The sequence below is a fragment of the Molothrus ater genome, chromosome 4 (genome assembly GCF_012460135.2).
Source record: "Molothrus ater isolate BHLD 08-10-18 breed brown headed cowbird chromosome 4, BPBGC_Mater_1.1, whole genome shotgun sequence".
Taxonomy (NCBI): Eukaryota; Metazoa; Chordata; class Aves; order Passeriformes; family Icteridae; genus Molothrus; species Molothrus ater.
Window position 1 is genome coordinate 63,188,197 of NC_050481.2, and position 22,455 is coordinate 63,210,651.

At 37.2% G+C, this 22,455-nt stretch overlaps 1 protein-coding gene across 8 annotated transcripts in view; it reads right to left on the reverse strand.

Annotated features, from left to right (window-relative positions):
- Positions 1–22,455, reverse strand: part of RGS12 (regulator of G protein signaling 12) — an 85,849-nt gene that overhangs the window by 37,977 nt on the left and 25,417 nt on the right. For 6 of the 8 annotated variants that reach the window (XM_036381571.2, XM_036381565.2, XM_054514521.1 and 3 more), the window contains one exon: positions 5,190–5,211. In XM_036381571.2, the coding sequence (XP_036237464.1) occupies positions 5,190–5,211 (22 nt within the window). Of the gene's footprint in view, positions 1–5,189; positions 5,212–11,059; positions 11,787–15,676; positions 15,754–22,455 lie in introns of those variants that run through there. The other 2 variants (XM_036381570.2, XM_036381569.2) reach the window with 2 other exon arrangements.

Genomic DNA, 22,455 nt, shown 5'->3' on the forward strand with positions numbered 1-22,455 from the left:
AAGGCTGTTTGCCAAAAAGGCTTCGTTATTCTAGTTCTTCTACCACCCAGACCATCAGTTGCAATTAAAAGAGTTACAGCCTAGTGCAGATACACCATTGAGAACTGGAGAAAAAGAAAGTCAGATAGAAGGAAAAACACCTCCCTGATTCTACCATTAGTACCCAATTTATCCAAATCACACTTAAATGAAGACTGTATAAGGCATAATTCCTGCTCCACTCCTCTTGCAGAGGAATGTTTCCAGTGAAAGACTCCAGCATCAGGTTTCCTGACCCTCACAGCTCATGCATTCCTAGGTACATGCAGCCCACCTTGGAAAGCAGGAATGGAGAAACTTTCCAACCCAGTCACATATTTCATCTAATGAGCCCTCTGTGATGGTTATCAGAGGAAACACAGAGCCCTGACTCCCACCCTCACATGCTCTCACCACAGGGTTGCTGTGCAAAGTGGACTTCTCCTCCTCTGCCTTGAAAGTATTTTTAAAAAGAAAAGGAGCAGTTGGGAATCTCAGGATGCCAGAGGAGTTTAATGTGAAAAATCCCAGCTCTGCATGGACAACATGGACTACAGCAATGCTGGGAAGTTTCCAAATGCCTGCCTTCCTTTGTCATCACTGCTGGAAGCACTGACTTATCTTGTATTACCTGTAAAAGGAGGCTCCTTGATCAAACATTTCAAGTCCCAGGGACCTAACTTTATTTTTCTTCTGCTTGATAGCAACCATATCTACTGAGGAAAAACTATTTTGAGTGCAAACTTGTTCAGTTTCATTTATTATCTTTTGCAAATACAGAACTGACACAGAATGCTGTCTAAAAATCCTCAAAACACAGTGTTTTGCACTTTTTATGTTTACACATTCCATAGAGGGTCTTGGTTTTATTTATTTACAAAAACAGCATTATGTAAGAAAATACAGGCATTTAATCAACTAAGTCTTGAAAGTATTCAGGATAGGATGGCTTCAGAAGTTTTGGTTTAGATAATATAAAGCCATAAGCCTGAATACCATAAATGAAGGTTCATTTGTATGCATTTGTATTTTGTATACATTTTTCAGCCTACAAATACTTTTCTTTTTTTTGTTGTGAGAAGCTAAGCAGGAACACACACAAATCATATAATCACTAAATACTTTACCTGGATAAAGCTGGTAAGAACCACTGTGGTGCCACTTAATGAAACACTTCAAGCCCTTCACTGAAAGCCATCCTTCTGAATCCATACCAAGTTCAGCTGCAGCGTCCCAGAACCCATTGGGTGCAGGTTAGTGTGACTGCACAGCACATGGTTTGTTCCTCTGCAATTCTGGGATGAGGGAAGCTAACAAAGTTCCCCACAGCAACTCCTGGGAGCTTCCAACGCCATTCTGAACAAGTTGATTCCTTACCCTCACTGCTTCAAGCAGAGGGAAGCAATAGTATACTTAACACAAAGCATTATAAAATGCTACATAAATAATTTAAAGGAAAGACCTTTTGCCACTGCTGCTAAAGGAACTTGAATTATTGATGCTACAGTGGAACACAGCTACAGTGAGCATGCACCACCAGCAGAACTGACAAATAAGTCAAATACCTGTTAGAGGAAATAATCCATCTGTAGTTACAGTGCAAAAAGCATAAACAGTGTTTTGCTTTATTCTGCACTTCATTGCTAATTTTTTGCCTTACCTTCTTCAGTTACTTCCTAAAATACAGTTGTACATTATTTATTACTGCAAACATCAGATTCCTTTCAGAAAGGTCTTTAGGAACACTTTTCCTTACGAAATTTCTTTCCAAGTGATGAACGCTAAAAGCAAAAAGCAGCAGAAACTACAGCAAAGTAGTATCTTAGGAAGAAATGTGCATATAGTATCTGTTAGGCTGAATTATTTCAGCTTTGTGGAACTGATCTCTGCAGGGAACAGCAGGTGAGAACTGACTCGGACATTCTCACGAGCTCAGATACCTCACCACCTCTGTCTGGGAGATGAATGATGATGGCACTTCTGTTATAGATCCTTTGACCTTATGGTTTTTCCTTTCTAAAGTGCCTTCCAGGTATAAATAGCAAAGTCAGTCATTAGCAGGGGCCTATTGATCATCCCTGTGACAATTCAGATGGCACAGTGCTGAAAACACCAGGCACAGCCTGCGTGCTGTGTACACACTCCCACAGTCAGCAGCCAGGGACAGTTTCTGAGGTGGGAAATAAGAGAAACCTGCTAATTACAGGTCACTGTAGTAACATCAAATGGTTCCTGCTACCCCTAGAGCAGATTAGTTGACCTACAGCAGTAATCTTGCATCTAAGCATTATTACAGTTTGCATTCTGATTGTCTGCAATTCATTACACAAATCAATTACAGTTAAGAGCTGCCACTGGTCAGCACATCTGGAAACAACACTAATTTACAATCAGCTATCTGACAATACCCAAGTGCAGAGTTTTGGCTGATAAGAACATCCCAGCCTTGCACAAGCTGGGATGTAAAATATAAAATAAAAACAAAGGGCTAGATGGTTTCCAGGGCCAGGCTCTAACACAATAAAAGCCATATGACATAAATCTTCATTGACTTTGGAAAGAAAATGTACAAAGAACTGTTGTGCCTCCCACCATACTGAAGAGATTTATAGAAACACATAATTGCTTTTTACACATTAATTTTCTTCCCAAACTAAAGCTTAACAACAGTATTTATAGTATCTAACTATATGTACAAATAATAATATTAATTAATAATACTAAGCAGAAGAGAAGGTCCTGGAGAGACCTTAGGGCACCTTCCAGTACCTATAAGGGGTACAAGAGAGCTGGAGAGGGACTTCTGACAAGAGCAGACAAAGGGCTTTAAACTGAAGGAGGGTAGATTTAGATTAGATATTAGAAATTTTTCACTCTGACAGTGATGATAACACTGGATCAGGTTGCCCAGAGAAACTGTAGATGTCCCACCCCTGGAAGTGTCAAGGCTAGGTTGGATGGCAGCAGGGCTGGAACAAGTTGACCTTTGCAGTCCCTTCCAACCCAAATCATTCTGTGATTGTGTGATGACAAAGATTTAGTCTAGGAAGGGAAGTATGCAGTGCTGTACCAATGGTTACACTGGGGAAAATTTCCTAAACTAAACATACCCTAAAATGTCTAAGTCTGTGGATCTATTTCTGTATTAGTGAGATTAAGGAAAACTGAAAAAATTTCTGTGCTGTGCCATACTCAATGAAAGTAAATGCTAGAAAATATAATTCACACATGAATCACAACTTTTTACTCAATGCAGCTCAAAATGAATTAGAAATTCATTTAATTCCACTTTTTCTGGTTACAGTCTCTCTGGCTCCTATTTTTCCAACCCATTATCTGGGTATTTAAGCATGGATTCGATATTATTCAATATAGTTCAACTACCACTTTTTACACAAATTATCCCCCTTCTTCAGTAGCATTTAACAATGAAGAGTTCATGTTAAATTCTGAATTAGCTAAAAAAACAGGGAATAGAACGCAGCAGAAAATAGCACATAACTTCTTTGCTGTTTTTTCACCTCTGTGACTTTACATGGCCCTTAGATTTCATGAGTTCAAAAAACTGTACAGAATTAATTGTGAAAACAGCTACCTAAAGATTTGGAATAAGACACAAATCATATTGGAAGAACTGAAAATAAGCAGTATTTTTAAAATAAATTTTCAGCTGGAAGGATAAAAATCTTGACATTATTATTGTATGAGTACTATCACAGGGATTCCAAGTCTGGATAAGCAACAAAATAGCTTTCATTAACACAGAACAAGACCACTTGTGGAGACAAGACACAAGTACATTGCATTTCACCTCAAAAAAGATCAATCAAATTTTTGGTCCTCAACAACTACATACACAATCAGAAAGTCTGTGGTCTGCTCTGATTTTTATATCAAGGTAACATGTGGGGGAAAAAAAATTACGTATTTTTCCCAGAAAAACACAGGCTACATTTTATTAATAGAAAGCAGAATAACCACTATTATTTTCTGGTTTGTTGTTTTATCACTTTGTGGACAAGACAGATACAACACAGAGTCTACTTCTCATCCAGACAGAAGTACAGTGAAGCATTAGATTGTGTCAGCAGGAGAGAAGGAGAATACCTGACAAAGTCAGCCACTGGAAAATGGCTCCAGCAAAAGGACCAAAACAGCAACGTTTTTCTGAAGTGCAGTTTTGGTCTTATAAAGAATCAGAAATTAGGATATAAAAAAGTTTTCTAAATAATATTGCTAATTTTCATTTACATTTGCATGTAATATAAAAAAATTATCCTTAGCATTCCAAATACTTTTTTTCAATTTCACTGTTCTGATCACAGCAACACATCTTGTTCCCTTTTGCCCTTTTTATTTAATAAATTTGTCTTGTAATGTTGTCAAAGAACAGCAAACACAAAAATACATGAGTTTTTCTGCAGGATCAAGTGAACCAACTCCTGACAGAGAAGACAAGGAGAAAATCCATCTCCTTTATACCCTCCACTATACAAATTCCTTTATTCCATTAAGGAAGCCTTTTTAAACTGTTTCAATTAACTTCAAAGCTTCAAAGAAATCATTCTCTAATGTTTAACAAAGAGTGGACATCCTTCAAAACATTAAAGGCATGTTAAAATCAAAATAAACCCGCTTATGTGCAATAAAGAGGAGTTTACTTAGAAGTATTCCAGAAATGCAAAAGCTCCATGCTGGGAATTTACAAATATCAAATTACTTACCCCCTTCTCAAAAAGGATCACACTTAACAAAGTTCAACCTCAGCAAATGTACCAACACAGCTTACAACTTAGAAGCCAGAGCATCTCTTTAAAGCAAACAAGGTATGTAAAGGACAATAAAACAGAAAATGAGATTTTATCTACCATCTAATTACACAGAAGTTCACCAGCTCTGCCTCTATTATAGTGAATGAAGAAGCCTAGTTATAATAAAAATGTGCATATATAAATGTACCAAAAAAAATATTATGCAAATAAACTAGTGAAAGTATGTGAACACAAGCCTGCAATATATCCTCTGGCAGAGTTCCCAAAGCAGCCACAGAGTTCTGCACCACCTTGGACTTACATCTTGTAATATATCAAATAATTTACCACATATTATGTTGCTTAATGTGGAAAATTGATTATTTTTCATTATAAGAGTAAAAACAAGCTTCAGCTTACCTCCATCAGAAACAGTTGCTGACTGCAATAAAAAAGAAAAGAAGTGTTACTGAAGTTTCATGGCAAGTATCAGAAATCTTTGAGATTCATCTTGCATTTGCAGTGTTAGCTACTTTTGTAATCTTATTAATAAGTGATAATATTAGAGAGGAAAATCTAAAGAAGCCAGCTGTTATTTCTCACAGTTGTTTTCTCCCCAGCATGAAATTCAGCCCTTTCAATCACTACTGTCCTGGGATCTGATCCCACCAGTATTTACTGGAAGAAGCATTTCCTGCTGTGGTAACTACACTGCTCCCAGAAGTCCTTCTCAGAGGGGCAGAGACAACCAGTTGGTACTTGTGACAAGGAAGATACCTAAAACTGACCTGCAAAGACTGGAAAACAATATGAATTAAATTTTTAATTTGCTGTACTATTTGGGGATATGTAGCATTAAAATGAAAATTCAGTGTTTTGTCAGCGAGGTGACTCTGAAAACTTTCCCTGTCAGTCACTTCTGACTGTCACAGAACCAAAAGGATGTTCAGAGTGCTTGCAATAAGCTAGAACTTGACTTGCAATAAGAACTCCTCACCACCTCTACCTATATTGTACATCAGATTTTCAAGGACAATTCTGTATTCTAGTGAAATGTTGAAGTTTATGGGCTTATCTACCCTAAACTTCCCAACATCATAAACGACCTCAAGGCATCTAATACCTCATTAAATCCAAGTACTGACCATTTCCCAATTAGGTACTCCAATGCTTGAACCTTGACACTCAGCTGAGTGAAGTCTGGCCAAATGATTTTTAAGATTTAAATTTGCATTGACTTTTTAATGACTAATAGAAAGTATTTTTATTTTAGTTTGGCCAATCTTTTCTTGGTCATTGAAAGCGTCCTTGAACCTTTAGAAAACCTTCTAAATATTTAAAAAATACTCTCTTCATTTGTACTGCTCATTAAAAAGCAGGAAAGAATACCCTACAGTATCTAAAACTTCTTCAAGGTCAGCAACACACACAAGAAGAAAAGCACAAACATAAACACAATTCAAGCTAACAGCTACCTCTCCATAGTTTGCATTTTTCAGCCTTGGCAACAAACACTCCCACTCTTCTTCAAAATCCACAAAAACCTTTAGTAATATCTTCTCTTTTCTTTCTCTCTTTCACTGCAGGCTCTCGCCCTGCTGTTGAAACTCTCTGAAGAACTTGTTACAAAGCCTCGGTGTGGCCTCACCGTCCCCATCCCCAGGAGAGGATCTGAGCTATTCTGCAACTTTCAAAATCTAAACTCACCTCCATTGACATCACTCCCCTGGTGCTGGCTCAGATAAACACAAATACACCTCTCATGAAAAAGATTTTTAAAATGGAAAAATGGAAAAAAAATTTAAAAACAAAAAATGGAAAAAAAATGAAAAATAACTACATAAATGCCTCTGGATCTGTTAAGAATAATAATACAACAAACAGTTTCTCCAAGCATCTCCCTTTGATAGCTTTGTTTCAGGTATCAAAAATATGGTTGTGGTTACAATCCTTCAGTGGGGCTTAGGACATCTTTTCTACTTCTATTTTGCACATAAGCCTAGTGATCATGTTATAAATTCAGAAGCCATAACTTTATTAATGTTGGTAATTTAGGAAATTTAATTTGCATTACTGAAATCTGGTTTATAAATGTGATTGCTTCTAATTTCTTAGCACATCACTGTACAGTACAGTTAATGAATAAACAACTTCAATGTCATTTCTAAAAGAACAAAGAAAATGATGACTCAAAGTAAAGTAATAGTATCAGTTTACACATTAGACAGAAAAAAAACCCAAAGTCCTTTCAAAATATCTATATTTTAGGAATGTTCATATACTTTGTTAGCTTTCATTAACCTAGCTTGAAACACCAAGTACAATTCTTCATGGTTTTGAAAGGTATGAAGCAAAATTATTAGGATTTTCATGACAGCAGAAAGAATATTTATAATACTTCTGTCAAAAACTGGGAAGATAACAATTATAAAACATAATTTTCAAGAGAAAATGGTGCAATATCATAGAAAAGCTCAATCATTAATGGACACTGAGAGTTTTATCTCAATCTATTTAGCATAAGTTAATGCAGTGAACTTTCGACACACCACAGGTTGGTTTTGCTTGTTTATTTTAAATGCCTTGTTACATTACATATATCAGCATCTTAAAATCTCTCCAAGCAGGGCCTTAGTAATTTTTATGTCAGAACATTTTAGGAAAGCACCTATAGGAGGAATATATTTTACAGTACAGAGTCACTAAAGATACCTATCGTGTTCCAAGCATTATCCGTTTATTTCTATAGATCACAGAATAAAATATATCTTAAGAACATTTCTTTCAATTCATCTGTGTAACTAAATCCACCTAATTCAATAAAGCCTAGAAATTAAAGCTTGTAATTACTGTGCAAGAATTCACAGTAATATGTTCAAACTGCGTTTGTGAGTACTCAGAAATCTCAGTTTAAACCTGTCAGAAATTGCACGCAGTCCACATTCAGACAAAGAAGTTTCTCTTCTAAACTGTTCAGCTGAAACTTGTCTAGATTTGTCTTTGAAAGGTATAAGTTGCAAGACCAGATTTTTTTAAATACTATGATGATCTCATTTTAAAAATACAGTTTATGTTGGGGGCTTTTTTTCATTCTTCAGCACTCACGTTTCCCACCACTGGAGGCTCTTTAGGACAAAATTTGATGTGCTACACATAAAAAGTTTGATTATTTGATGAAATTTAACACTGCACACATATTAAGAACCACGTATTGAAAAACATACGTATCAGAAAGCTATAAATTGAAAAGCTCCTGTAAGCAGCCATTTCTGAAAGAGGGGGAAGGACAGGGCGTGACTCTGTGCCAGTTAGGGCTAATGTGAGGATTTTTTAAAAAATGTTTAAGTATCTAATTCCAAATGCCAGAACATATATGTTGTGAATGTACCTATGAGCTATCATCCAGAGATAAAATCTAGTTGTATGAAACCATCAAATCTTTCACAACCAGATAAGAACTGAAATTGGTTCTTCCAATTACCCAGTTACCAGATTGGTTTAGGAAGAAGCCCATGGTATATGCCAGGAATCTGATGGCAACAAATTATCAAAATTTAACAAAATCCAATTTAGGAAAGCTAAAATGCCTTCCAGTATATGCCTTCATGGGAACTCTGCTTGCTCATCTACCTGGATTAACAGCTGGGTTACACAGACACTCACACACCCCACAAAGTTGGGGGATGCAACTCTGCTCCAGGGACTTCAGGGCAGGATTTGAGAGGGAAGCTCAGTGGCAGGGCCAGCAAGCTGAAGAGTGGCTTCCCAGTTACCATTCAGCATAAAAGATGCTCTAGGTCTCTCTAAACTGGCAAATGCTGCAGCATATATTTGATAGCATAAAGTTCTGAATAAGAGAAAACACGTTACCTTTCCCTTTGCACCATCTCTCTTTGCTAGGTGGAAAAACCAGAAGGGCCTGTGAGCTTTTGATGTTGTGTTCAGGATCTGCTAGCAACAAATCTAAAATAGTTTAAGCTTACAGTAATTATCAGGGAGAAAACTACTTTGTGAGTACTTAATTTTTTTCCCAGAACAGAAGTAGACAACATAGTACCCTGCACCAACAACAAGGTACAAAGGGAGAGAGGGCATAGAGGAGAGTAACTCATAAGGCTGAAAGTTCATAAGGTTGGAACAGGCTGTATCTTTTAGCTTTCATGGCCTGCTAGATGTGTGCACCTCTGCATGAAGCTTGTCTGCTGACATCTTTAGGTGACAGAAACTCTTATCCACTTAGTTCCATCTTACATGTTCCATTTTACATGGATCAGGTCCCAGAGAAGTGACTTGGTACTGTCCATTTCTGCCATGACAACATCCTGCAGAAACCAAAAAATACCCCACCTATAGCCCAGAGATTATATTGAGCAAATAAATCCATGTGTACAACTACCCAGGTAACACAATACAAAAATTTCCTTTTTCTCCACCTCAAGGTTTGTCACTCAAGTCAAAGTCATGCTCAAATACTGGAGTAGAACAAAGGGAAAGAGGGGGATACTGAGGGGTGACACATACTGGGAAATGCCAGGCCTTAGCAATAAAATGGAGCAACATGAAATCATCTGTGCCATTACAGTGGGGGTGAGTGCCTTCCTGAGCCAAGAAACATCTCTGTTTCCCACTCCTCCTGAGACACACAGGGTGAAATCTGTAAGGAGAGTGAAGATGTATTTCTCTCTCCTATTCTAACAGTGACAGAACCACAGACTAAACAGAAACATCTATTCCTTTCCTGGGCATCCAGAAAGATTTGGAATAAAAGGGATTCAAAATGAGCTTTCTGTCTCCTTTCCAAAGCACACTTTCTTGCAATACAAGCATCGACTTCTTGCTGCATCCAAAGAACTCTCTGAGTGCTGCCAGAATCTGTTACTTACCCAGTACAACATCACTTCACACACTATTTTATAAAGTCCCTGTAAATAAGCCTTTCAGGTTAGAATAGCACACCTAGCTCCACCAACCTTCTAAACTAATTTTCTCATACGATTTCAGTATAGAGGATAATGCTAGGAAATCTGCTGGGATCTGAAGCTTTACAGGCTGAATAAAGAGCCAACTTTCAAACATTCTGTCACTTATCTCAAGGAAAGCCTATCACTCAGCTGACCATCTGCTTGCATCTAGCTTTGTTCAAACTACTCCTTAAATCACCTGAAGCAACTTCTCCTTTTGCCAAGGAATGAACTATAAGCGGATCCCCAGGTCTTCAGTCACATCACTCCAGGATTTACATGATATATATGTATTTTCAAATATATTACAGCATCAACATAGTTCATGCCATGAACTTCAGTGGACTCTGGATGGGGAGGGAGATCATGCCTCAAAATATGGTATATACAATTCTAAAATTTTAAATAAAAAATAAAGCCACATTACTCATCAACTATTGCTAGTTTTTCTTTCAAATAAATAATCTCAAATGTACTTCTCACCTAAAAAGTAGCATAACATTTACAGGCTTTTAATCCCCATTTCAAAATATTATTGCAATTAATATAATAATTTATAATTCTTTGAGAAGAGTGCCCCTTCAGAATGCCACTTAAAGGAGGACTATTACACAATTTTACTTTTCAATTCTCTACCACCAAATTGCAGTCGTAACAGTTAACACAAAAGCATTCTATATGTAAGAGTTCTGAAGAAAAAACATACTGTACAACTACTGTACAATAACTTTACTGAATACATTCCATATAATTTTGTCAAATATTTGAATCTATAAAAACAACATATGAAGAGTAAATGATGTGACATTTGGAATTCCTTAAGAAATAAATGTTCAACTTTTTACCCCAAACAAAACCAATCTTATCACATATAAACACAGCACCTTAAGTGCCAAATTGATCCCTAAAATTATTTTTATAAAGATATATACAAAATATATACAGTCTTACCTAAAGATACAATATTGATATAATGGTACAGAAAGCATATACAAAATATATTGCACATAATTAAATAATAGGCACACATTATAAATATACTGTGGTTTTAGCTCTATACATGTTGTGCATAGTTCATAAATACATATCAAAATCTCAGTGTTAGTTGGTATAACAGCATTACTTTTCTCTGAGAATAAAACCCAATGTTTGCATTTACAAAGGAATTTTAACTCAAATACTTTAAAGTAAAAAAGCTTAAAGGCTAAGCAAAAAGCATTCTGAAGCTGCTCTCATTCTTCTCTAATTTCTTGCCAATAACAATAGCCTATTCTAATTTCTCACTACAACAATGCCTTGCTTTAGCTAAATATAATTCATATCACTTACCCGCTCCTCGTAAGAAACAGCAGTTATTTTTCCTAGCAGCACTCTTCCTAAATTCATCTTCACTTAATATGGAAAAAGCATTTCCTTAACACGTCGGCTTCTCAAAGATTAAACTCAAAAATTCAACGCTGTTCCATGCCTGTACATGCCAGTAAAGTTTAAAGGCATTTCGTATGAAGTTCTATTTTACTCCCTTTATGTTACCAATAGCAACAGGCCAATGCAGGAAGCTGTGGTTCGTCAGGGATTCAGATTAGATCTCAATTATCTCTCACCAGAAAAGCTCGATCATTTTATATAAATCATGCTGCTTGTATTTGAGAACGTTTCCTATAACAAATCAGGAAAATAAAACGACGCTGAACCCTATGGTAGTCCTGTATTCAATAAAACAGATTTCCAAGACAGTTTCCAAAAAAACACTAGTTAATCACCCTAACATTAGCTAGAGAAACATTTACATAGTAAATCACTATTTTCAGAGGTTTACATAATGCAAGCCAGAACAAAATAGGACCTCAAATAGTCCATTCTGCTTAACTTTTCAGTGGTTAACACTGTAAACTGCACATAAAAATCTGCAATACAGGGAGACTTGGTACATTTCATTAAACCTAGGAGTAGCCTCTTGTCACTAAAGACAAAATTCCTCTTGCAGAAACCAACTTCTATTCTGCCCTTCCTCCCTCAGGACCTGAACCTGTGCTCAGCTGATGTCAAGAGAGTTCTGTGCACAGAGCCTGAGGAACAGAGAGCAAAAGAGGCTCCTTGTAATGAAAGAGGGAAGTGCAATTCACTTGCCTGTGACAGCGGTGTCTTCAAGAGACTCTATATGGAAAGTACAGCATTTCAGGAAGTTTGCTGCTGTCCACAACACTGACAGTACCTAAATCATTCACTGCTGTTATTTTTAAAGCAATCAGAACACAATTTTCTGCTAAAAATAAACACCAGAATGGCAATCTGGGAGTGATTATTGGGCATTTTTATGCCAGTGGGATGTCCTTAAGCCCTAGGTGGACGTGCATTCAGGAAAGAGGAACTTTCTCCCTTGTTCTGTACAGCATGTGGAACCCCCCACAGCCATGCAGTTCCTAGGTTGAGCCCCTAATACAGAAACCACCCTGTGAAAGAGGCAAATGCTACTTGGAACTTACAAAGAGAGAAAATGAGAAAAAAGAGCCTTTACTCAATATTTCATGGTGAGACTGACTTGCTACATCCAATATGTAAAAGCCTGCACATCTTTTCATTTTGCACTTAAGATGAAGAGACTTGGTTAACAGAAAAGCTTAATCTTCTCAATTTAATTTAGAGTGATCAGGGAAGAAATTTAATTCCCTTGCAGATGAAGCCTATTCTAACTAGAATTTTAGAGACATAAGCCAATTGCTGTGATAGAAAGTTACTTTTTTTGATTGATTACTTGTTTGAATAGGCACACCACTGTAGTTTGGAATGCTCCTACAAGCATTTAATACCATGACAAATGCAATGGAAACAAATGGGTGGGTAGACAGGAAGAAATGTCTTTTAAAAACTACAAATTACACCCTCCATTATTCTAGGATTTCAGAAGCAAGTGTCCTATGGTACTTGCACAGAATAGTTTTACTATGTGTCGACAAGTATTCAAAATGTGCAACTTCATAAAGAAAAAAATGCCAGAGCTGTTTAAATACTGCATTTTGTTTGACACTAAACCAAGTGGGAGGCAAAATATATTTTCATTGTCAATACTTTAATTAGATAGCAGCAATATTACAAATAATCAGGTGTATAATAATCACAATCAGAAGTGCTTGAAGAACTTTCCTGTGAAAACCCCTTTCGGGTAACACAAAATAGGACTTTTATCAATAGCACCTGGATTTGACACCCAACCTAAATCCTCTAGGAATCACCTGGAAAGACCAAAAGTACTTGAACAATTTTAACAGGAGAGAATGTTACCCATAAGAAGGAATAAGAGAAAACTGACCCCACATGCAACAGTGGGATGTAGCTGCAAGACCAGCAGCTCACTGGAGCCACTGCAGTGAATGTTGTTGGGAACACTGTGGGTGGGCAATGTTTTACACATTTTAGGCACTGTAAACCTAATAATCCCTTCCTTTAAACAGACATGAAGAATTGTTGATTTTGTTTCACTGAACTAAGCATTACAATTCCCCATTTTTTCCATACAGCAGCTCTACCAACACTGAAAAATAAGCTCTAGCAATTAGGCAGCAGCACTTAATGATCATGGCTATGAAGTGTCATGTGGCACCGAAAGCCCTTTAAAAAATTCATATCGCTCTACATTTTCACAGCTTATTTCAGCAGCTACAGATATAAAATCTTGTGATTTTGAATAGCTTATTTGTAAATTGGGCAGGCAACTCAGAGGTCAAAGGTCAAAAGCAGAAGGAGTGCTAATTTGCAAAGCTATTAATGGGAAGTGTTAAAATATGGTACAACAGCTTTAAAAGCCTTATTCAGCTCCACCAAAGACGGCATTTGTAAACCCACATCCATCTGCTCAGGAGCTAAACTGTGGGAAGGGGGAGCGACCCCAGATAAGGTTGATCTGTTTTTCTCTCCTACCCTCCCCTCCACTTCCTGCTCATATTTGCTTTTGTACATTTGTTTTCAGAGCAGAAAAAGCTGAAGAGAAAGACCGAATGACAGGGAGCCTGGATAAGTTTTAACTTGTCAGAAGATTAATGGGATTTATTATATCCCTGACTCCTAAAAGAAGAAAACAGGCACAAAAACCACCAGGCAACCAGAAAGTGACAATCCCCTGGACCAGCTCCTTGTCACACAGAGTCCTAAACTAAATGAGACATTGGCAGAATGCAACACCAAAAATCTTAAATCTCATCAAGCACTGATTTTTTCAAAGTCATATTAAAGTAACAACTACTTGCATGACAGCCACATTTTAAGAATATGATTTAACTCACTGATCCCCAGCTACTGAAATAAAAAGCAGAAGCATCAAAAAGCCTACACGTAAATTAAGAAAACTCTGCCATAAAATAAAATGCGTTTTCCCCTAATTCTCCAAATTTTCTGTAATCTGTCTAAATATATTTTTGTCAATGATTTGTCAGCTACTCAACAATAAACAGACCCCATATGTGCTACTGATGAGAAGAGGAAAGATTCTCTAATTTACAACACTGTGGATTCCCTCTATGAATTTTGAAATAAGAGCCCTTCCTATTCCAATGCAATATTAACAAAAATATTTTGAAGCTGAACTAGCTGGAACTTGCTGGTGTATAAATAAGTGAAGTACAAGCTGCCTTGTCAGACACTGAGACTTCCCCCACAGTAAATCCTGCAAAGCAAAGGGAATGATGCAAACCACTGCTCCAGTGCCCTCTGCTGTCTGCTCACACTGCTGTGCACATTCTCAAGTACCAAGCTCAAGGTTTGCCATCCAGAAATTCACTCTAAAACAAAAAAAAATCGAATTCTATGAGCCATATTATAAAGTTTGAAAAACAATTCTCCAGGACTGCTAAATGAAAATTGAAAAAATATACTTTTTGCAAAAATGTTTGTGAACAATTCCTGGTTTTATTTTCCCCTTCTGTTGATCAACATTTTAAGACAACTGAATTCTCTCCAATAATAAAAACATGCAGAAACAGCGTAACTTGCACATCCAAATGGAAGGTAACTTGCAGTCCAACAGTAAACTAAACATAAACTGCATATTAAAGAGGATATGATTAAGTGACAGATCACTGAAACACATTTAGTCACTTCAGAATTTCCGACTACTGATGTAGTCCCTAAAAATTAATAGATTTTGAGGAAATCAATGTAAAAGTTAGAATAAAAATTACTATATTTTAAGTAAATAATGCATATAATATCTTATCCATGGTTTGCAATTATTTATTTCCCTCCTGATTTTAAAATGGGAAAATTTTGCTGCCATACTTTTAGCATTTAAGACAATTTTATACTGATATATACAGACAGAAAAAATAAGACTACAATGTCAAAATTAGATAACACAGCTAGTATGCTTACTTGCAAAATAAGTTTTTCTGAGCAACAACAAGCCAAAACTAATCTAAGTCTCTACACTTCAGAAATTTTGTATTCTACAAATACTTTTCATTTATTTTCAGTAATTCTAATAACTCACACCATCTGGATTCTGTTTTATTGGATAAAATTCCAGATGGAAGAAGAAAAATCCCTTTAGCTGCACAAGTTTTAAAAAAGCACTGTAAGAATTACAAGGTAATATATCTGTAAAGACATTTTTGCTTTACGGAATCATGTGCAAGTATAATAAAAATCGAGTTAAAGGTTTATAAAAAAAACTTAGAGAAATATCGGTTTATCTACTACACTCACTTTAAAACAATACAGTGCTGCAAAAGATACATGGCTAGAAAAATGGTGTATTCTTAATTTTATAACAGCTTATATAGAAAGTCAACTTAAATACTTATACTTACGAACTTTGTCTCTTTAAAACCTCATTGAATCCTGAGAAGCATAATTTATCATATTTCACTGCAAGATTTCTTAGCTAGGAAGGCTACTCATTAAACCATATTCCTGTTTTCTGCTTGCTTTAGACAAACAAAACTTTATACTTACAGACACTTGACTATCAGTAAAAGTTTTCTCCATGTATAAATGGTTTAATATCTCATGGTTAAGAAACAGCCCCTTCAACTTTATTATTACGCTCTTTCTGAACACATATTTACTTCTTCCAGAGTCCAGTGAAAAAATGAGGCTTTTCTGCCTGCTGCCCTATCAACACCTCTCCCATTCTCCTCCCTCCCCAGCACATTCCCCGCCCTCAGTACTGGTTCTGTATCTTCTCATCAAAAGGAACAGGCAGCTTTCAAAATGGTGTTTAGGCAGGTCCTGCGTAACAATAAAGCTTCTGTAAAGACAACAGCCCCGCTGAGGAATCTGCTAATGTAAAATACATTCACTGAGGGCCTACAGGACTCTGTCCTAAAGGTTTGTCCAAACTTGTTTCAGCATTGAGTCAACATCGCTTTCTCATCCAAAGTATTCCCTTTTTTAATACATTCCCCTTTGATGAGCATATTACCTGAATGAACAGAGTCACCAATCTCTACTAAAAATAATTAAAATATAATCTAAAAATACTTTAAAAAATAGACTGTTAAAACATCTAAGACTCACAGCAAACTTCTTGCACTTTCTGGCATGTAGGTACGTGTCTTGGAGTGATTACAATCACATGTATGCAGATTGTGCAACCTATCTCATCCTACCACAACTCTCCGTGTTCTTGTGAGTAAGCAGAGCACTGGCATTTACGAGGATCATGTTCCAAGTGAAACATTGCTCTCGTAATTTTCAATACCACACCTACTCTCCAGACAGACCTGCAATATCTGTGCATTTTCAGAAAAAAAAATGTGTGCACTTTCTGCCCAAAAATAATCCTTAAACATCATCCTTCGGCAGTTCCTTTGTCCAGAAGGCAGTTGTGGATAGGCTTTTCACTGTATATTTTAAGTTTTAGAAGTACTAGTGAAATGTTTTAATGATTTAATAGTGAATAAGAAATGCTAGTAAGTAAACAAAAAGCTTCTAGTAAAAGGTCTAGCTGACTCCTTTTTGTTTCTGTAGTTTCACTGGACAGATAAATGCATGAGGACAGTCAAAATTAGGTGGTACAAATTCCTACCCAAAATCCCAGCAGTTAAAGCATGAGAGAGAATCAGAAACAATTTGCAGATGCTGTCAGTATGTGCTGTACGTATTCTGTGATTATGTTCTAGAAAAACCAATCCAGTTCACTCAAGAAAGCCTTAAAAACATCAACCTCTCATAGAAGGTCTCATCATAGAGCAAAAACCCCTCCTTAGTTATTATTTTGTCATGTCAAAAGACACACCAGGTAACAGGAAGAGCAGCGAGGGAGGGCAGGGACGGAGAGACACCAAACCAGTCAGGCAGTTCCTCATTGCCACTCATTCCAGGAGCTGCCTGGACAATCTCAGCAGCAGCAGCAGCAGCAGCAGCAGCAGCTCTGGGCAGGGCAGTGGCCAGAGCCATCCCCCCCAGCACTGCAGCACACACAGGGAATGCTCCCAGTGCCCAGGGCAGGCACCAGCACCAGCAGGTACTGCAGCCCTTCACAACAACCTCCCAGCAAGGGAAAGGCAGCACAGCTCCTGTGCCAAGAGAACACCACAGTCCCACACTGTCCACCCTCACATCTCTGCACACAACCAGTTCAGAACATGGGTTTATCAAACCCAGCGCTATGTTTCCAGTAGTGGCCGCACATGGAAGCCTACCAAAGAGCAGCACAGGGCAACATATCAGACATTTCTTTGATGACATTCTCCCAGACTCCAGGTATTTTTAGTTCAAGAGATTTCCTGCACCTGGTGTGGCTTGTCTCCTTAATAACCCCCAGTGGCTCTCTTTTCCAAATACTTGTCCACTTTCCCTCCAGGACATGCAAATTTCTTGCATCCACAGCACTCAGTGGTGAGGCATCCCACAGACCAGCTCACCTCCCACATGAACAGCCGTGTTCTCCTGTTTGTTTTGCTCCTGGCTCCAGCTATCTTTAATTAATGGTGCCGACTTCTTGTCCCGAAGGAGAGATGAGCAATCAATCCCAACTACTTTTCCTATGCCACCCATGATTTTCCACTCTTCCTTACACTTTTCTAAATCTTTTCTTCTCCTAATATATCAGAGCATTTTAAAATAAAGAGACCAGGTATGGAAAAACAAACCACAGTTGTATGCAATGGAATCATCTATTCCTTCTGTAATAATCTGTAAGACAGGATTTTGCTTCATTGCTACTGTACTGAGCTGTTGTTTACATGCAACTCTCCCTTATAACTCAAAGACCTCACTTCTGAGAAGAAACAGTCTCCTAAGAAACATATATATCATTTGTTATATGAAGCTAGAGCTATTTTGCCTCATTTGTTTTACTTTACATTTATCTGCATACATTTTCATCTGCCATTTTGTTGCCCAGTCATTCAGACTTATAAAAGCAGCCTGGTCTCATCTTCAGAGACTGCTCTCATCCTTATTATCCGGAGTAACTTCACCTCACTGCTCACCTTCTTGGGAGGAGCCTTAATAGATGCCCTTGAATCAACAAATGTAATATAAGAAACTGCAGCTAGGATCAACCTTAAGCAGCAAATAGTTCTGCATTTCAGAATCAGTGCAGTAAATAGTAGCATTATTCTGCCTTAATGTCACATGCCTCAGACCCAGAAGAGGGAAGAGAGTAAGTTCAAAGAGAGTAAGCCACATTTTTGAAGAATGCTAGGTTAGGGAAAAAGAGACCCCTGAGAGGTTACCAACCTAACAAGAGCTCCATTTGTGTGAGCATTGACAGTTCTGTCACTACTCAAGGAAACCAGAACCAAAATAACATAGCCAAAGCCAAATCCCAGTATCTTACACTGCTGAACTAAGGAATGCAACCCCTCTGTAGATTCAGGTGGTTACTTGAACTTGCTCATCCTGTCTGATCCTTGTAGTTCCACAAACTGCAGAGATATTTACAGCCTGTGAATTCACCTGTGTCCCTTTAATCACATATCTGAAGAATGGCAGTATTGGCTACTAAAAGAAAATTCATTTATACAGCATACAAGTCTGTCTCTAGTACCTGAAAGCACATATTGTGTCTCTGGTTCTGTGGCAGAAATGGGCTTGTGCTGGAGAGCCAAGCCTAGAGCCAATAAGGCTCAGACAGCACTTGTGGTATTTTCTGCGACCCTGTTGAAGGGAGGAATGATGAATCTGACTCCATGTCCTTAGAAGGCTAATTTATCATTTTATGATCTATATTATATAAAAGAATACTATACTGAACTATACTAAAGCATAAAGGATACCTACAGAAGGCAAGAAGATACTAAAGAAAAACTTGTCACTCTCTCCTCAGAGTCTGACACAGCCTGACCATGATTGGTCATTAAGTCAAAAACAATTCACATGTTGGATAAACAATCTCCAAACACATTCCAAAGAAGCAAAACACAGGAGAAGCAAATGAGATAATATTGTTTGCCTTTTTCTCTGAGGCTTCTCAGCTTCCCAGGAGAAAAATCCTGGGCAAAGTGATAAGCACTTGAGTGGCAGGGTCAGACAATCTACTGATTGCCTCCTCAAGAAGAAATTTCTCTGTAGTGTCCCAACTGCCTTTGCACATATGGGGGCCTAATTCCCTAAGGAACCCATCCTAGGCAACACTGTTGGTTTCTTCTCGAGCACCACAGCACGGGGTGAGCACTGCTGTGATGAGCACTGCCCTTATGCACCTCACAGAAAAAGCAGAGATGAGATCTAGCTCTCAGCACATTCTGTGACTACTCTGCCTCTTACATGCACATTTAAATGGCAAATTTCTCCAGAATCTGAAGTAAAGAAAATAACACAAAAGCAGGAGAAAACAGTAAACAGTAACATTACTGAAGAATGATCATTTCACCAATTGAAGTAACAGAAAATAAATCCCATTATTCTCAGTGTCTGGGATAAAAAAAGCACAGTTTAACATTCTAGATTGTATGCAGAAATAAGTACTTCAAATTCACAATAAAGAGGTTGCACATAACTTGTTGATCTGTTGACCAACCCACCTTTGTCAGATACTTTACAAAACAGTGTCAGGAGCTCAAGAATTTTCCATGGAAAAGTCTATACATGTAAACTTAAGAGCAGATAGTGAAAATCTTTTTAAAATTATGGTATAGTATAGAATACCAGCAAAAACCTAACAGTAATGCTAGAGCACAATCTGTGAAGAAAAATAAAATGTATACTACTAGCATGATGTTTCCTTCTTCAAAGAGATATAAATAAACTACCTGATAAGATCCCACATGCCAAAGTAAAAACCTGAGGATGATCCTCTGGGGAAGGCTGGAGAGTCTGAAATTCTTAATAGAGCAGTCTAGAGAAGCAAATGTGAAACCAAATGATGCTGGACAGCATGGCAGCCCAGACAGTGCAATCCCCTGCCTGCAATCCCCCATGTCCTGGCTGTGTGGCCACTGTGCAGCCCAGCAGGTGAACAACTCCAGCCAGGAGTGCTCAGCCCAGGGCCTGAACAAAGCAGAAAAATGCCTGGCACAAACCACTGGATGTTTTCAAAGTCTCACTGATCAGCTCCACGAGCACATCAGTAATTCAAGATAAAACCATCAGCCATGACTGAGTTGCACTAGTTACAGCCAGACATCATGGCCAGCAGGAGGGTTTGAGCCAGCTTAGGGAGGGAGTCTGAAATCACTAAGCACACCTCTCACTGCTCCAGAAGCAGTGCAAAGGGAAAAGAGAAACAAGAACCTCATCTGTGGGCACAGATCCATGAAGCTTCCAACACAGCAGCCTCAGGGGCTGCTCAGTGTTAGCACTCAGACTGCAGAGTACCCACACATGAGACTGGATTAAACCTTTAGGAACTCATTATCAGTGTGCTAAAAATACAATACTGCCTTTTACATACAAGAATGGAGATTTTCTCATATGTGCACTGCTATTTCACAATTGGCCTTTCCTCCCCCTTTCATGAAAGCTGACAGCAAAACTGCCAATTGGTTGGTTAAATCTTAGGTAAAAATTTGGACAAAACATAGCCAAAGATGCAGTTCTTAAAGGGGGTACACAGTAGAACATATTTGTACTAATTGGTGAAATCTGAAATAAAACTATACATTCTTTTCAAACTTTGAATTTACTGTTAAAAGCTGAGAATGAAGAGGCCTCTTGATTTAAAACATGTACTTATACTTGCCATAGTGGTGGCACTGTGGCCATGGTGATGATCTAAGAACATCAATAAAGCAACCTCTGCAGGGAGAGTTAATACTTTTTATTAGATCATATGAGAGGGTGGGAAAAGTTTGGAGCATGTTTAGATCTTCTTGTCTGATTTTCCTAGTATACTAGTTGGTCTAATATAAGCTATTATCTCCCTGTGTAAGCTTTGTCTGATTATTTAAATCAGTGAAACAAAAACAGGTACCCACTTAAAAACTCCTTATTAAGTCAAATGAGCATTTAGGGGGAGTTTTGCCACCCACAGATGCCAAAGCTAATATCCAGCAGAGACATGTCATCTATTAGTATAAAACCTCATACCAAAGAGATGTGCTGTATGCTTTCAAATAGCAGATGAAATGCAAAAAGTAGTTGATTCAGTAGAATTAACAAAACAGAAAAAAAAATCAAGCATTATTATCCATAATAACACCTAATAATACTACATTATTAATGGTTATAATTAAGATGGAACATTCTAACAAAAGCCTCACACTGATTTTTAAAAAGAATACATGATGCATTCCAACTTTGAAAACATAACTAAACTCTAGAAATTTGATATAACAAATGTTGTTTATAATATAAAATATAGCTTTAAGCTTTCCTAAACAGGATGAGAACAAGAAAAGCTGCAACAGCCATCTTTTCTTGTCCTGATACTTAGTTCAAAGAATTAAATCATCTTTAATTTTAAAAATATCTCTCCATTAAATGATTATTTAATTCAAAGAATTAAATCATCTTTAATTTTAAAAATATCTCTGCATTAAATGATTATTTAACAATACTTACAGAGTTTGACACTTGTTTCCCTAAGAGATTATGTCTCTCATTATACTACTCTGCCCTATTTTTAACCACAGAGAAATACGAAAAGTACAAGTACCAAAATTATTTTCAGGAAAAAACAGCTTTGAATGTTCTTCTTGGTGAGGAGGAACCTAATTTTTTTGACTTCAAGAAAATACTGCAAGGTTCCCCCATTTTTACAGACATCAATAAAAATTAAAAGATGAGTGGAATGGCTACAGCTGAAAGTGTTACCAAAACTGGTGATGAATAGAACAATCACAATTACTGTGCTTAAGGTAAATTTTTACATAGGTAGTGTTCTACTGTCTGCAGTCTCGCAGAGACACCTTTAATTTGTTTATAAATTTATAAACATCTTTTCCAGAACAGAATTGTGCAAGAGGATGAGAGTAGTGGCATTTATCTACAGGAAAGAAAAGTGGGAAGAAAGACAGGATCACACCCTCTCATTAAGCCAAATATTAAATAATCATAAGGTACTTTTAGCTTAAGTTACACCTTGAAAATATGAATCAGCAACTATGCTAAAAAGTAAAATTGGTGCAAATCACAGAATGATAACATGATTTTTAATAGACACTACTTCATAACAACAAATTATTCACATAGAAAAATTGATTGCTAGATAAAAGATAAATCTGTTCTTAACAAAACCAAGTTTCTTGTAATTTAATAAATAAAATTTTCTAAATACATTTCTTCTGAAAACAACATAACTAGGGCACATACTAGACATGCTCATTTTCTGAATTCAGTTCCAA